The sequence below is a fragment of the Orbicella franksi genome, chromosome 10 (genome assembly GCF_964199315.1).
Source record: "Orbicella franksi chromosome 10, jaOrbFran1.1, whole genome shotgun sequence".
In the NCBI taxonomy this organism is placed as follows: domain Eukaryota; kingdom Metazoa; phylum Cnidaria; class Anthozoa; order Scleractinia; family Merulinidae; genus Orbicella; species Orbicella franksi.
Window position 1 is genome coordinate 15,834,177 of NC_138154.1, and position 17,784 is coordinate 15,851,960.

The window sequence follows — 17,784 nt, forward strand, 5'->3', positions numbered from 1 at the left end:
ACAAGAAATCTGCCGGTTCGTCCGCCATGTTACTTTGTGAGCCACATTTTGCCAGCGGTAGTCTTTATGAGCGCATACGCATCGAAGAACGTAGTTTCCAGGGTCTTTTCGGTAGAGGTGACAATTTCAAGATGGCGACAACATTTGACCAAGAACTGCGAAAGGTTAGCACCATATATATCGATTTTAACATTTTTTTTTCATGGAACGCCAGTCATTTGTTATTTTAAGTTATTTTTAAGTAAATTTTTAAGTATATTCTGTATGCGTGTGTTCATCGGTAAAACTTGATGGGAGAAAGCTGTGTTCATTCAGCAGCTCCCAGACTGAGCAGCTACACTGCTGTCAGAAATAATTTATAACGTTGCTTGTCTTTATCGCTCGTCCTTAGGCTTTTCAAGAACTTCAGGGGAAAATGATTGAAACCACTCAGCGTGTCAAGATAGCTGAAGGGCAAATAATGCAACTACGAAGGAACATTGCCCATGCCAAATTGACAGATCAAGAACTAGCGTCTTTACCTACTGATACACCCACTTATGAGTCAGTAGGAAGAATGTAGGTATTCAGCATATGTTTCTGTAATTGCTATAGCATTTACATGTGGAGAACTGGAGGCCTAATGGTTAATTGGTTTGCTGGACTCTGGATCATGCAGTCTACATGTAGGTTCAATCCATGGCCAGGTCATTGTTTTATGTTCTTGGCAAAACACTTCACTCCTACCGTGCCTCTCTCTACCCAGGAGTATAAAATTAATAGGTGCTAGGGGTCACCTTACAATGGACTAGCATTCTACCCAGGAAGGAGTAGACGTTTCAGTCCAAGCTAGGCTGCGTAGCACGTGTTCCCGTACGAAGAGCTTTTCCACACTGTGGCCGCACATAAATTTGGGCGAGACAAAAAAATTGACGAAGCAGGGAATGGTGTGGCAAGGAAGGGAACACTTGCCTACAATCCCTCGGTTTTGAAAAATCCTCACCTCACTACCCTCTGCTTTGTAAATTCTTTGCTCTCCCTCCAATTTATGCACCACCAGAACATTTGCTACGCAGGCGAAGTCCAAGCTGCTTAATACTACAAAAGCTGGGATAAGTTCTGGTGGTATGGACGACTTGGCCCAACATAAACTTAACATAACATTCATAGTGTACTACATCTACATTCTTATCTTGTAATATCCCATCAGGATGGTTTGCAAGGAATATAAAAAGAAAATAAGATCAAATAAATATACAAATATGTAAAAACAGAATAATGATAAATTAATGCATGCAGTGCCAAAAAAGAGAACTGTACCAACGGTGTCTTGTTCAAAACATTTACAACATTCTACATTCAGTACAGCACACCACTTAAAATACATTGTGCATTACTTACAAACCATGTAATGTTTGAACAGGATGCCAATATTCAGGCCAAGTAATAAAAGAGATGGTAAATGGTACCAAGAACATCATGTGTATCAGAACTTTTGAACTAATCTCAAAGTTACCTAGCCTTGTTATTTTTTGTGTGTTTCTTTCTGTTGTGGGGTCTGTTGAAGTTTCAGTCTCTGATTTTCAAGCAAGGGTCTTAGCATCTTCTCTAATTTTACTATTCATCACCCTTAAAAAAGTGAATGTATTTTATAAATCGACAGGTTTGTCCTCCAACCTGTATCAGACATCAGGAAGGAACTAGCAGAAAAGCTCCATGGTAATGAAGAAAAAATAAAGAGCATAGAGGTTGGTGTTTGCTGAGTGTTTTTAACCACAATATCAAATCGTATAAGTGTACATGTAGTTCTTAGCAATATCCATAGACTACTTGTACCTTCCCAAACAAGGTTTTTGGAAACTCCAAAGGTTAGAGGGGTTTCAGAATCCAAAGTTATAAAAGAAAGTGAGAAACTGAGCTTTAATTTCTTGAGGGTTGCACCTGTAGAAGGTAAAATAAAAACACCTTCTGTGGAAAGGTATGAAAACTTGCAGAAAGAGAAAAATTGCAATTATCAGTTTCAGTTATTGCTATGTACAGCTGTATCAGTATGTACTGTACATGTGCGTACACAAAGAAAATAGATGTTGATCACTCCGAGTGCAGTAGGTACATGTCACATGTCAGCCTTTTACGGTAGCCCTGTAAGTCACAAGATGAAGTGGTAACTTACATGTACTTTTGAGTGGTACTGTAGTACTGTAACTTGGATACCCAATCTAAATTCTTTACTGATGCCCCATTAATTTAAAAAAGCACAAATCTATTAAGGTAACATGTACATTTAAAAATACTAAAGTAATAATTATTAGGCTACAGTAATTACATATAATTATTATATGGCTTTGGCTTGTGGCCGATATAACGCGCGCTCTGATTGGCTAAGAGCGAGATCTGAGCGGTCATTATGCAGCTGTAATGCCCACGGGCGGATTACGGATTATTATATTGCCCGCTCGGGACTACCCGCTGTGTCCTGCAAGAAAAATTTCCGCGAAAGCCATATAATAAATCCTTTTTTGACCAAGCTTGTTCGGTCAAGATGGCTGGATATTGGCCTCGTTCTTTTTTTGCAAGTTTATGGACCTTGACTCCATCTCGGTCCATAAACACGCAAAAAAAGAACTTGGCCAATATCCAGCCGTCTTGACCTCACACTTGGTCAATAACCCATACATATAGGTCACATTGATTTAATTGACACTATATTTGAGAGCTTGGTGAAAGTTTGTTTAGTGATACTGTGTTATCATTAAGAGTAATGTTGAATGAGTACAAGATGAGTTCACTGTACGTTCTGAATGTTTTTTCTTGACAGGCAAACAAGGAATACCTTCAAAGAAGTGTTAAAGAACACGAAGATAATATAAGGGAAATGCTCGCCAGTCGACCAAAGTAGTTCACGTTAATTAATTTCATTGTTACAAATCTTATATGTGGGTATACATGTAAAAGTATAATAAACAGTATTTGTAAGTAGTATATGTGTATTTCACTGAAAGTCATACGTGTACCATTTTCAGTCTCAAATAAATAGGGTGATGTAGCAGCTCTCGTAAGGTCTCACATGAATGGCTCGATACCCTTTAAGAAAACAATAGAACAGACAACAGAAACAATGCCCCCTAGTCCTAAAACAATAACAGCTGTTATAATAATAATAAAACAGTAACGGCTTATGAGAGCTGTTACACTTCTGAATAAATATCATATCCTTGTGAGCAAGGCCTACAGCCACCTGAGTGACTTAATTACGGGGGAACCCAGTTAATCCAGTCACCAATGGGCCACAAAAATTTTGCCTTATTAACGGGGTGGCTTTATTGAAGGGGTTCTTTAAACAAGGAAATGACTGACTGAACTTTTGTTCAGGTCAGAATAAAGTGGCCACAATAATGAGGTGACTGTATTTACGGAGTGGCGGTAAGGCGGGGTCCAATCTATTTACAACATTACTGTACCTTGAAGAGTGAGTGTATATTTGACAGTGTTCTAAAATCTTGACGTCATGCAGGATTATGCAGGATTATGCATGACATCAGAATTGCCAAAATCTATGCACAGTAGCTGCTGTAGTCAACAAAGATTTGCATGCACTTCTGTATATCCAAGTGCAACAAGGTCCATGAGAAAAGGCAAAGGGATGATATTTCCCCAGTGTAGTGTATATGGTCCCAAGCAACTTTAGTTAACAAGAAACTTTCATTTTAATTGAAATTAAAATTTTTATTGAACAAGTTTGTAGTTAGTGGAGACTTTACCTCTATAGTCTGATACCTAGATAATATTGGACTGGCAACAAACCATTCTGATTTATTCATTTTGATAATTTATTGGCTCTCTCAGCTATCTTGATTGTGTAAAAACATTTGACAGCAATGACAGATAGATAACAACTTAGCTCACACTGATTTTGTATGAGATGATGGTCAATTGTCAATATTGAGATAAATGCATGTATATTCTACAGACCTTCAGGAATTTCTGAAATCTTTTAGCTATTTTATGGTTAGAAATAATGGGAAAGTTTAGGTAAAGCTCCTCATTTTTTATAAATTACTCATTTAATGCCAGACTTCACCCATCTTTTGAAACTTATGATTTTCAGAAAACTTGAAGTTCTTCAAAATTTTATAATCATTTTTTAGAAGTTTTCTAGGAAGTTCAGACCAAGCAATTTGTTGATGTTTGCTTGAGACATACATTTTACTGCCCATTAATTTTGTTTCCCTTTGGAAACTGCATTATAGCAATTCCCTCAAGATTCTCTGGTGAACAAAATTATCAATGGTAAAAGTTTCAGTGTATCTTATTTGCCATAAATTATTACTTGTCTTTTAGTTCAATTATTGGTTAACACTTTATGCTTTCTCTTTCATTTTATTGCTGTATCAGGAGATTATACATGTATTTTAGTACTTTTCAGTACATAGATGTTACTGTATACAAAATTTAAAAAATGGTGATGAACAAGTAAGTCATGGTAGTGAGCTGGAGGTTTGTGGAGTTTTATAATCTATCAAATATTTTTGCTCACACACAATTGATTTAAATGCGTCACGTGGCTGGATAATATTTCCCTTGCTAAAACTGGGGAATATCGGAGTGATATTCCCCAATTTTCATAGCTGCGTGTGTTGCGAAAAAAGATTTGAAGGATGAAGACAACAGCCTCCGTTAAGCGTGAAAATTTGCTTGGATATTTGTCCTTGGACATTATCTGTTCCTTGATGCTCACAGTTTTTCCTCAAGCTAGGCTCTTGGAAAACTGTTGGAACAAATATTTGAGCATATTTCCATGCCAAATGGAGGCTATTGTTTATTTATTCTACTCTTATCTCTTTCCCAGGGTACAGTTAATACCCAGGGGAGGGGTATTCCTTGCAGTGGCTGTTATTACAGTTGAGCCTAATATTCATTTGTTTAAAAAGGAATGCAAACAAGTCGAAAGGGTCAATAAAAATCAGAATTTACCCTTTCACCTCATTTGTATGTCAAACCGCTGATAACTGTCTTAGAAGCCTTTTTTTTATTTCCTCTGCCATCCTGATTTACCAATCCTGGCCCCTTGCTCAGACTAAAAAGTGTCACTCTCATGACCCATTATCTGGCAGACCTGGCCATTGGCAACAGTAACAGAGCAGTGAAGGGTTAAGAGTTTGTCAAAATATCTTATTAACATCTGCAGGAACCAAGTCAGAGGAATACAGTCATTGTCAACAGTCAAATATCAATTTTTGCAGCAATTTCCCCTCCAGACATGACTTATAATAATTTCAAATTCCATATGAAGTAACACACCATAGAATGTCATCATGGTGATAATAATTTTCATACTTAGTATCTTTGGTCTCTCCTTCTCAGTTTGAAGGTGAAACATCCCAGAAGAAGGAGATAAATTTTTATATCTTCTAGATGTAGTTTCCCTGAGAAACATCATTTATATTTTCTGAAGGCCAGTCTCTGTTGCACCCATTGTTTTTGTTTGCTGGCACACACCCAGGTACACAACAGCTGCGAAAGAGGCTACCTTAAAGGAGCTCAGTTACGGTTTGCGCATATTGAAAAGTTTAGCCTCAATTTTTCAGATTCATCATTTGCAATCTGTGTCAATCTTCTCCATCCTTAGCCATCCTTGTTTCTTTATGGTTTATCATTATCTCTTTAGTGCTTTTCTATCTTATTAAACTGTTATTTTCAGGTTTCCTACCATTCAAAGGTAATTTTGTAAATGGCCAAAATAACTCAAAATACCGTGACTGAACCCCTTTAAATTGGAAGCCTTGGCCCAAGACTTTGCTACTTTCACTTTTTTGTCCTTTTCCCTTTTTTAGCTTTGCCTAATATATCACCAAAATAATTTGGAGTTTTATAGGTGGAAGCTAATCAACAGCTGGACCCAGTTGGGGCGCAGGTCCACATTGACTACTGTGCTCTCCCCAGAGAAATTAATAGCAATGCATGCTGGGTAACCTAGCCGACCAGAGTGTGTTTTCAAGAAAACACGGCAAGAGCTAACTTCACAACTTTGGCAGAAAAACCCTTTGGATTGCGATCCACTCTGTCTGTCGGTTAGGAAGAAGGGTATAAAGTGGTCAAGGAAATCGAAGGGATCTCGTTATGGAAACGTTATAAGATTTGTTCTTGTTCGGGGCAAGGATTGATAGGACCTTGAAATCAACTACCGACAGATGGTTCCATATCTGTGATTGAACGAACTTCACTTCTTCGAAGTAGATATTGACTAAAGGAGTGGTTGATTTGCTTGAAATTATGTCGAGGGAAAGTAACTGCGGTACGTATGCACTGTACTATGTATATGTATAAAATATATTTTGTAGTGGTATTAATCTTACTTGTAGTTTGAGCTATTAATTCGGGCTACAAAAGCTGTAATGTTTTTCCTAAGCTTGCAATAGCTGTTCTAAACATCGATCACATACAATGATATCTTGGCTTAACTTCAGTTTTTTATGGTGTCTTTTTCAGTTTTAAAATCGGTCGACAACCTGGTAACCTTTTAATAAACTGTTTCAATACATTGTAAAGTAATCTCTTTCTGAGCGATTGTTTAAAGGTCGCATTTAGTTCGTCGTTTACAGCGACTTTTTTAAAACATTATTTCGATCCAAAGAACTGAATTTTGACCCTATGGAAAGCCTTAGTTATCATTTTCGTGGCCAAGAGCAGATTTCACGTACAGCTGTACTGATACTGCAATTCAAGCAAATCTTTTTATACTGACAGTTTCTTTGAGTCTTATCTCAGGATCATGCAAAATGACCCTACTAGTGGAGCTGAGAGCCAGATATTTTCCATGCGAACCTTTTACAACTTTATTTAACAGCCAATAACCATTTTATGATACCACGTTTGTGTCGTGTAATTTTGCTAGAACTGAAGTTGTGAATATATATTCTGAAGTGTACTTGCTAACTGAGTTGCTAGTTTGCGTGGTTTACAAGAAGAACTTTTATCAGTTGAACCAGCTGTAAGAAATGTACCCATGTCATCTTGCGGTGTAATGACTTCTATTGGATTGTGTCATTAGTTCTGTAAATATGTTGATCCATGCGTGACAAATATGCATGTTACATGTAATTTATGATTTTGGAAACCAGTTTTCAGAGCTGCCTTTGATCAGCATGCAGTATTGTACTACAACAAACTGTAACAAATAAGTCATAAAGTGGTGCACAATATAATTATTAACAGATAAAAATACTTGTCCACTATGACAATAACAATGGATAATTTCAAGAAATCGCTGTTACTGCCAAATTGAACTTTGTTCTCTGCCAATTTGGCAGTCTAGAATTTTTTTCATCCAGTTTTTTTAACAAGACAACATAATACATTTGTACATGAAGATGGTGTCCATACTTATTTATATGATAAGTAAAATTATTTTAACTGTCATGTTGATTCATTTGGTTCTTACCTATGATATATTGGAGTACAGACGCATAGATGATGTCATTAACATTCTTTTTTGTTTCTTTATTATACAAAACAAGTAGATTCCATGTTGCTGTGCAGCTGTTCAATAATACATGTAGATCACAGAAGACGTCAAAATGTGGTATAACATCGTTGACAGACTCAGCCTCTTGTGCCATTTTTTTGTCCTTACCACATTTTGATCTTTTACTGAACAGATACCCAGCAACATGGAATCTCTTTGTTAAATTGATGTTTTACACCTGTAGGTTTCATCCATTTGTGAACCTCAGTAAGTTTTGTATTGTTCTCTCATCTGCCAGAAAGCCATACCAAAATGGAAACAAATCCTCCGCAGGAAGAAGAGAAGGTTGTGATCCCACCATACAGGAGCTCAGAATGTCATAACAAATCTTTCCAAGTTATGAACACTTTACGTGAGCAAAATCAATTATGCGACGTTCTGTTAAAGGCTGGAGGAAATGAGATTCCAGCACACAGGGTTGTTCTGGCATCATCCAGCCCTTATTTTCTAGCAATGTTTACTGGAGAGCTGTCAGAGAGCCGACAAACAGTTGTAACAATGCGTGAGATTGACAGCCATGCACTTGAACTATTGGTGCAGTATGTTTACACTGCAGAGATTGAAGTAACGGAAGATAATGTCCAGGTTAGAGATTTACCAAACTGTAGTTAGTACATGTATCTTTTTTTATGTTTTGTTTTGTGTTTTAGTCAAGCAGAATTTACTCTAGACCTGAATACCTCTGCCTGTTTGGGACAATGAGCCTGTGTCTCCTTCCCCCAAACTTATCTCTTTTTGGGAAGGACCTCAGGAAAGAGAGTGGCAGAAATACAGAATATATTTACTCTAACACCATTAAAATTAGTCTTAAAAAGATTGACCAGCCATTATGTACCCTAGTTATTAGTCTAATCTATTCTTTCATGAGCACAGTCAAACCTCTGCTAATGGCACCTCTCATAGGTGAACACCTCCTGTTAGTGGACAGTTACATGTAGCAGTGATAATGTAAGGAGAAAAAAGATTTGTATCACTGTTAAGACTAAAGGATTAAAATAATTTGACATGTAGTAAAGGTCCCATACACTGCATTTTTGACCTTCCACAAGCAGACACCTAAAAAAAAGTGAAGCCTTGGAGCTGAATGGCTGCTAGCTGCCGGAGCTTATCATGGTTTCTGTAGCATGAAGCAGCTAGGAGTATTTCTACTCCCCCTGGATGGGATGCTAGTCCATCGCAGGTCACTCCCCCATAATTTTTTAGATTTCCCCAACAATTCACGGGTACCCATTTATACTCCTGGGTGGAGAGAAGCACTGTGAGAGTTAAGTGTCTCACCCAAGAACACAACACAGTTTCCCCAGCCAGGGCTCGAACCCAGACCTTTTCAGGAACAAGTGCACTAACCATGAGGCCACTGCACCTCCCAGACGCCTCTGTAGGTGGACACTTTTTCTGTTCCTGAGGGTGTCCGCTCACGCAAGGTTTGACTGTACTGACGTTTACATGTATATTGCAATTCTAATCTTTTTAAAAAGGGGAAAAACTAAAACTATATTTAGATCTGAAAAAATAAAAATCGTGAAACACACTTGCTAGATACATTTTTGTGCAGTCTGTGCATACATGAAATTGAATTCACATGGAAATTAGTGACACTACTTAAGACACTTATTTAATAATTTAGTCTTTTCTTGTTATATTTTTTCTTTTGTAGTCTAATTTTGTAACATTTATGAGAGCTTATTTGGTAGTATTAATAACTTGTTACCAGGAGAAACCCCTTGAATATCATTATTGTTGTCTTTTTAGGTCCTACTTCCTGCAGCTAATCTTCTTCAATTAACAGATGTGCGAGATGCATGCTGCGAGTTCCTGAAGGCACAGCTCCACTTTACAAACTGTTTAGGAATCAGAGCTTTTGCTGACATGCATTCTTGTGGTGATCTAATGGTTGCAGCACATTCTTTTGCTGAGAAGCACTTTAGTGAGGTTGTCCAGGCTGATGAATTTCTAGCTTTACCAAACCTTCAAGTTGAAGAACTTATTTCAAGTGATCAGCTGACAGTTCCTTCAGAAGAAAAGGTGCAACAATGTATTATTGTATGATTGTTAAGTAATTCTTTTGATGTGATTGTTAAATTTGCATGAAATTTCTTTGCCATACATGTATAAGCTTTTTATTAACCATACAATGTAAAAAAAAAAGGGGGGGGGGGGGGAAATCCTTGCTCCAAACTATCAGTTCTGGTTATGCCTGCAGTTTTTCTCACCTTTTCTGGCCAAAGTGTTTCGTACTTGAGTCCAAAAAGGGTAAAAAGAGAAACCACGGGCCTGTTTCTCGAAAGCCCTGGAATCTTTTCGGGCTCGCAAAGCCATTTTAAGTTCATCTGTATCTGTTCATCTGCAGTTCATGACTTTCACAGAAATTTTAGTGGAATGGACTGCACTGGGTGATCAGCTAGGGAGATTTTCCTGCCTGGATTTATCTAGTGTGTTTTTTTTTTCCTGAAGTGGGCTAGCAGGGATAAGCATCTCCAACCTAGACCAATGTGTTGTGTTGTAATGGCCAGGACGCTTTACCCCCACCTTGCCTTTTGCCACCCAGGAGTATACTGTAAATTGGTAGTAGCAATGCGTGCAGTAGAGCTTTGAGTCTGAGATTATTCCACCACTTATGCTAGAAGTATCTGTGATAAGCTGGCTTTCCATCCAGGAGGGGTGGTGTTAAGGGGGTAGAACAGACACTTCAAATGTAAGATACATGTGCCTGACTCCTCCAATCCTTCACTTATACCTTCCATCGGGCAAATTCAGACATTAATGATAGAAGCCTGACACCATTTTTTATTCCAGGTATTCGAGGCAGTAGTCACGTGGGTAAATCACGACCCTGAACACAGGCAAGACTGCTTGGCGCAGCTCATGGAACACGTGCGCCTGCCCCTTCTGTCACGTGAATACCTCGTGAGCCGCGTGGAAACCGAAATGCTCGTCAAAAACAACAACATGTGCAAAGATTTCCTGATTGAGGCTATGAAGTATCATCTGCTGAGCAATGAACAGCGGTCATCCGTGCAGTCACCGAGAACTCGACCCAGGACGCCGATTGGTTTACCTAAAGTGATGTACGTTGTAGGAGGCCAGGCACCTAAGGCAATACGAAGGTAACAGAAACAACTATTCATCGAGCGACCTTACATTGTATGTGGACACTCTCTGGTCTTGTCACGCAGTGCATTTAATATAAATTTAAAAGAGGTTAAATATACTTATTTAACTTAGCTAACGACGAGGAGCGTGTTGCTCATTAGTTGGCGTGGCGTTGGCGTGGCGTTGGCGTTTATTAGTGTTTTTGGTGGCATGCTGTGGCGTTTGTTTTGTTGTTAGGGTTTGCGTTACTGTAATAGGCCTAGTGCGGAGCAGTTTCCTGTGCCTTCGGGTCAGCGGTTTATTGTTTCAATTTATACGTGTGCCTTTACATAAGATCGTAGTTTTAATGTGCGTAGTGTTCGGGGCGTCTTTAGTTTTTGGAGCTTTTTAGTGTTTTCTCCCACTCTCCTTTCCTTTTATTATCTTTACCTTATTTATTATTGATTTATTGCTGGTTTTCAGTGTCACGCCATTCATAATAGATCAAAAGAACAATCAAAACCGTTCAATAGATAAAGTCCAGAATCTGGGATATGAAAGAAGGTAAATATGTAAAGACTCTCGCCAAGATTCTGGTCACAGCAATTTTTCTTATGCAAGATATGCGGAGAAATTTTTTACCCAAATTTATAGAGATTTGTATGGAGACGCCATGCTGGTGCCCATCCGTATGGGCAACAACATGGCGACCGGAAACCAACAGAAACATCTGTCTCTGAGTTTTGCTACAAAAGCATGAATTTATCCCTCGAGGAACTCTGAAACATTAAAATAATACTTTTTCTAAGACATAAACTGTTCAGATAGCCAAATTCCCCGAAATAAGTCACTTTTTTAACCATCATGACAGCTCTCTAGGCCGTCATGTAAATGGTGCGTCACGCAAAAGCTTAGAAATTCAAGCGTAGTGTATCACAAAACCAAGAACCCATTCGGAGCGAAAACTTTTATGAATATTACTTTTCAGCTGCTCTTATACATCATTAGAGTAAAATCTCAGGAAGATCAATAGTTTTGTAGTTTGAATTTTAGTGACGTCATGTGAAAACCAGCTATTAGTATTTTTATTGTTATTTTGTTTTTCATTATTATTATCGCTCTTAATATTATTATTGTTTACTATTGTTATTATTTTTGTTATTTCCACTGAGCTCCTGGCTCTGTGTGACGGGTGCTTGGGCTGGGGCTGGGTTTGGCGGGCGGGGCTCGTGGCTGGGTTGCGGGTAGGGCAGACTTTTGGGGTGCTCTTGCTACCAGGGTTTGGGGTCGGCAGCTCCAGCTCCCGGGTTCCTGGGCACCCAACCTCCATGTGCGACTCAGGCGTTAATATTTCCTTTGAGGAGAACAAGTAAGGGTGCAGTCCAAGGACGTCAATATGAAGAATATAGAATAATATTATAGGGGGCTGTAGATTTGACTGATTTCTCTAATACACTGTATTTTGAGTGGAACCCGGTTAATATGGGCACTAATAGGACACAAAAGCTTGTTCGTATTATAAATCGGGCGCTTATAAATATAAGCGGGCGCTTATAAATATAAGCGGGCGCTCAGAATAACGTCACGGACTCGAGTTTTATCGATTTACTATAAAGGATAAATTTAGTATACAATTTAAAACAGACATCAAAACGATGAAAGAGAAGACGGACACTAGATGTACAAGTAATGCGACATTAAACCTTTACTGCGAGCACAATGAGCAGAAAGTCAAACACCCAAAGTGAGGTGTCTGTATGAAGTGGCGGATGTCCGTAAAGTGGGGTTTGCTCTAACATCATTTCGTTTCGTGTTGTTATTTTGTTCTCTAATACTCACCATTCGTTTTCACTCATTTATTTATAGCGTGGAATGTTACGATTTCAAAGGTGAAAACTGGTACGCGGTTGCTGAGATGAACTCCCGCCGTTGCCGCGCCGGTGTTGCCGTGTTGGACGGACTCGTCTATGCCGTGGGCGGTTTCAACGGTTCGCTGCGCGTTCGCACGGTCGATTGCTACGACCCTGTGAAAGATCAGTGGCGCCCTGTAGCGTCGATGGAAGCGCGTCGCAGCACGCTGGGCGCGGCCGTGATGAACGGACTGTTGTACGCCATAGGCGGCTTTGATGGCACAACGGGACTCAACACTTGTGAAGTGTACGATCCGAAGCTCAACGAATGGCGACCGATCTGCCCTATGAGTACCCGAAGAAGCAGCGTCGGTGTCGGCGTTTTAAACGGTCTGCTTTACGCCGTCGGTGGGTACGACGGCGCGTCAAGACATTGCTTGAGCTCGGTTGAGTGTTACAATCCTAACACGAACGAATGGTGCTTAATGGCGGAGATGAGCACCCGTCGAAGCGGCGCAGGCGTCGGCGTGGCGGACGGACTATTGTATGCCATCGGCGGGCACGACGGTCCGCACGTACGCAAAAGCGTAGAATGTTTCAACCCGGATCTGAACCAGTGGCGGCCTGTCGGCGACATGAGCATGTGTCGTAGAAACGCTGGCGTAGCGTCAGTGAACGGTTTACTTTTTGTCGTGGGCGGTGACGATGGATCCAGTAATCTGTTTTCAGTTGAAGTTTATAATCCGAGGACAGACCAGTGGGGCTTGCTTTCAACGTTTATGACGATAGGCCGAAGTTATGCTGGAGTAGCCGTGATTGACAGGCCTAACACTTAACCATGGCTGCTGGAAACGTTGCTGGGATCGTTGAGCAACGTTTCCTTCTGTCATCTGCTCTTTTCGTCCTGGTTAAAGATATTTAACTTTATACGTACGGTGTAAAACTGAAATTAGCGAACAAGTTAAAATGGAATGGAAGAGAAAAGATCGAAGGTGACAAGTTCTGAGTAGCGTAGGATTCTTGAAGTCTGGAATTCTTCCCAGAAGACGTTTACAAATCTTTCGCATGTTTTGCTAGGAAAGCTCTCGAATTTTATCCAAACTGCGACAAGCCACCTTGATTACATGAACCGTAAGTTTTTTTGTTAACTGCCTAGTCAATACTAGAAGCCATCGTTGGCCTGTTTCAGTCTGGTGGTCTTCTACACATAATCATGTAAGGGAAGAGAAAATTATGAAGAGATGTAACAAAAACAGACATTAAAATTTCAGTTAAAGTGATTTTTACGCTTTCACGGCTGTTGTTTCTTGCAATAAGTTTATGTAATTTTTTTGTCTCGTGCTTAAAGGAACTACGTCAAAGTTTGCGCATATTGAAAAGTTTAGCCTAAATTTTTCAAGTTCGTCGTTTTTCATCCGTGTCAATCTTCTCCATCCTTAACAATCCTTGTGCCTTTATGGTTTATTTTTATCTCTTTGATGTTTTACTATTATTTTTAGTAAACCACTATTTTCAGGCTTTCTCCAGTTCAAAGGGAATTTCGCACGCCAATAAAACTCAAAAGAACTCAAAATACCGTGACTGAGCTCCTTCAATTGTGTCGAGTCTAAAAGTTATTTTCAATATTTTTTCTTGCTCGCGATTGGTCGCAACATGCCACGTGACGCAAATGTAACAATATACCTCCGGTTAATTTTTTTGTTTAACCTAAAGGTGAAATGCAACTCGAAAATGGTTAAACTGCAGTCGGCTTTAATAGTGAGCGATTTTAGAGCTGTCAAAACATAAAGCTTGCCATGTGATTTTGAACGAATGTAAAGTGTCCACTTACTGTTTCCATTGTCTGATGAAAGAGCTTAAAATATGTGTGGGATAATTTTGTAGTACCGGGGGGAACTCCCGTATAATTAGGACGTGGGTGCTCATCGAAAAGTTTAAAAAGAACCCCTAAGAGGTACCAAGATCCTGTTTTGTGGGCGTGGCTTCAATTCTTTTTCACCCCTAAGAGGTACCAATTCTAAAACAAATTATCTCCAATCATTTTTTTTTTTTCGGCTCAATACCCTGCAAGGTACCGCAAAGGCTCCCGCTGTGAAGCATTTGAGGCTGAACACCCTAAGAGGAACTGCTTTTTAAACCCTTAAAAGGTACGACAAACACCCCCGTTCTTTTTATACGGGAGTTTCCCACCCCTCCCCCCCCCCCGGCACTTATCCCCTTTCTAGCACTCCACGTTGACTTTGTACCTCCACGCTAACCGTCTTTAATCACCTAAGTCATGTGGCTGAAGAAAGATGGCCCATATTGAGGCAATAAGGAGACTCGTTGCCACAAATAGGGACGACAATTTGCGAGAAAAAGGCAGTTCTGAGCGAGTTATTCGTGAACTTCACACACGAATAATCATTTACGTGCAAATGCAACCGCTGACCAACTATTTTCTTTGTTTTGCCGCGTGAGTGAAAGAAAAGCGAACGGCGAGTCCCGCGTGAATTAAGATAGTTTTGCCGTAAGTTGATTCTGTTTTGCTGTGAGTAAATTTAATGGTCTTGTCGCGAATGGACTTTTTGTTCCTGTCAGAAATCTGTCTTGCCGTGAGTTAGTTTCTTTAACCTTTTGTTTTGCCATGATAGTTTTGGGCCTCGAGAACAGATCGCGTGACAATCACGATAGACCTTGATGTAGTATATATGCCACTATCTCTAGCTGATTTTTGTCAGGTAAGTGATTTGCATTTCACATCATATTTATGTCCCTGCTGCGTTGAATCGCATACTAATACCAGCTGTAATCCCAGAATGAAGCAACGGGAAGCACAAAAGAAATTTTTAACTAGCTATTGCATTATGTCGAGCGAGAGACTCCAACCGATTACATAACATCCTCGGTAGAATTTATCGGCAAGCACGAGGATCCCGACGGTTTCATCAGTCGATGAAATAATACCAGTATCTCACGCCTATATACACTGATATTCTGTGGAATCTAAAGTAACAAAGAAATTTATATTAACCATGCACACGGGCTCATGCTACACACGTGTAATGAGCTTTTCAATACCTGTGATTTTGAGTCAAATTATTTTTCAAGCTGAAGTCTGCATTGACGTTTATCGTTTTCTTAACGTTTCGTGTTTGAACCGGCAGGGGTAATTCGCAGAACGCCGAATGCCGAATGCACTGCTTGCTTCCGGCTAGTTTCTTTCGGCGATCTGTCCCAATGGGTCCCCGGCTCATCTGCGATGGATCGCCGACATACTCAAATTTACTCGAGATGCAAATCGAATTGCGCAATTTTAAAATATTTTACCTATAAATACGGATCCAATCGTCTAACTGGAGTACGTTGCGTCCGCAGATGATGTTCACATAAAATATTTTCATCGCCGACAACCGCCGACAACCGCCGGCTTGCCTGCGAAGTTGAACTCAGCTCAACTTCGCACGGTCAATGCCTGGGATAGATTATGATTCGGCGATAAATGTTCACAAATGCCGTAACGGTGTCCCAGGTATGTCGGCGGTATATGAGAACCAGGCTTTACTTATATTTGCTTGCGGTTAGCCTTTATTTGTTGGACAGGGCCATATGCAATATAATGCTGTCCTTAAACAAACAAAAGCTAACCGCAAGCAAACAGTGCAGTGGCGTTCGGCGTGCTGCGTTCTGCAAAATATTAACCCTGCCGTGTTTGAGCTAAAATGTCAATGGAGTATTGGTTTACTTCAGAGCCTGAAATATGCCCTGCCATGACAGTAATTATGCGCCAGTACGTATCAGTCCTGAAAGCAGTCATTACCACTCATTAGTATTGCCTGGGGATATTTGCTGATATTGTTCTGGTGTTTTGTTGACCGTCCTTTTCGTTTGATGTTTTTATAAACCCTGCCAAACATTCAGTCCACTGAGGAGTAAAAGAGTGTTTTCAAACTGATTTTATCGAGAGTCCTTCAAAGCCTAACAGCGAAATTGGTTTGTATTATGCAAGAAACTGACATTTCCAAACGATTGATTATGCCATTTCGTCTGCCATTTTATGGGTGGAACTCATATTGTTAAGTGAAGACGGAATAAAAAATCAGACGCTTGTGTGAAAAACAGATTCTATCAAGGTCGGATTATAAATAGTTATTAGTCCTATCATTTTAATACAGCACAAGAGTGGTCCAACTAAGAGAACTGTTAGCCCAGCACTTTCAATACATTATAGCCTGCGGGTATGGTAATTAGTCATGATTCACTGGAGCAACCTCGTTCCCAGGGTCTCTCATCTTACCGCCCCCTGGAGCGAGCGAAGTAAACCAAGAACGATATGATGTTCTGCGGCAATGTCCGGCGGTAATATTCTGCAAACGCCAAGGAAAACTTATCCATCATCTGATAGCGGAAATCCATGTCGCTGATGGTTGCATGGTTCAGTGAAGGACGTTACATATTGTAAAAATCTCCTCACGAAGGCGAATGGAGAATTACACACCGCAGCCGAGGCTGTGTATGGAAGATGTTTGGCTCATCTTTACCTCAGAATGAAGTGTAGGTCTTGTTACCGGCGATTAAATAATTCTAGAGAATTAAGGGCCTTTTAAATGATCACTGAAAGCCAAAGTCACTTCGAAAGGAGCGAAAGGGTGAAAAGATTTATTGAAGTTTCACCGCGCCGTCGGCGCCCCGAACTTTGCCGAGCGCGAAGGATATAAATACAGCGAACTCGTCGCGGTATACATTTCGCCGTCGTTGCTGATAAAATGGATTTATCTTCGAACGAAACGAGGCTAGAAAAAGAAAAATATAATTTTTATTGTGTCGTTAATAAATTATTGTACGTGACACCAACGGTTCGAGAGAATTGTGCACATTTTCATTTAATTCTCGATCTCTCGACCTTTCTTTGCTTCAAGCGTGTCTCTGAGGGGCATTTTTTGTGCCGTGTTATTAGAAGAAATGGAAATTATAAGTAGAGCGGAGTCGTTTGATTATGTTACAGCATATTTTTAGAGGTCGTAAGTCTGCATGGTTTCCGCTGTTAACTGCACGTCGCTTCTCAGAGTTTGACACCTCTGTAATTTGCCATGCCGTGCTTATACTTTGTTTAGGTTCGTTTCTATTGCAAGATATGTTTTAAGGCTCTAAGTATTGGCTCTCCAGGGACAAAGATTAAAATATTCCGTGAACATATTGCTTACTTGCATTCTATACTGTGACGCCGCAGGTGACGCCGGGCCCGGCTATTTGATTAGAACTGTTTGCAAGCACAGTGCGTTGCACGAATATCATATTTATCTTCGTCCAGCTTTTCTTCAGAGACTGCCGTAGCTTTACTTTGAGAAAGCTATACGTTTTCCTAGAGACGTTCTTATG

The 17,784-nt window shown here is 39.9% G+C and overlaps 2 protein-coding genes across 2 annotated transcripts; both read left to right on the forward strand.

Annotated features, from left to right (window-relative positions):
- Positions 1-11: 11 nt before the first annotated feature.
- On the forward strand, positions 12-2,961 carry LOC145500411 (prefoldin subunit 1-like). The gene is made up of 4 exons (XM_081479931.1): positions 12-164; positions 392-558; positions 1,643-1,727; positions 2,798-2,961. The coding sequence occupies exons 1-4, from the start codon at positions 27-29 to the stop codon at positions 2,876-2,878; spliced, it is 471 nt and encodes a 156-aa protein (XP_081336057.1). The 5' UTR covers positions 12-26; the 3' UTR covers positions 2,879-2,961.
- Positions 2,962-5,972: 3,011 nt separating this feature from the next.
- LOC145500362 (kelch-like protein 2) lies at positions 5,973-13,711 on the forward strand. Its single transcript, XM_081479876.1, has 5 exons — positions 5,973-6,274; positions 7,743-8,089; positions 9,257-9,529; positions 10,301-10,611; positions 12,443-13,711. The coding sequence occupies exons 1-5, from the start codon at positions 6,253-6,255 to the stop codon at positions 13,260-13,262; spliced, it is 1,773 nt and encodes a 590-aa protein (XP_081336002.1). The 5' UTR covers positions 5,973-6,252; the 3' UTR covers positions 13,263-13,711.
- Positions 13,712-17,784: the final 4,073 nt, after the last annotated feature.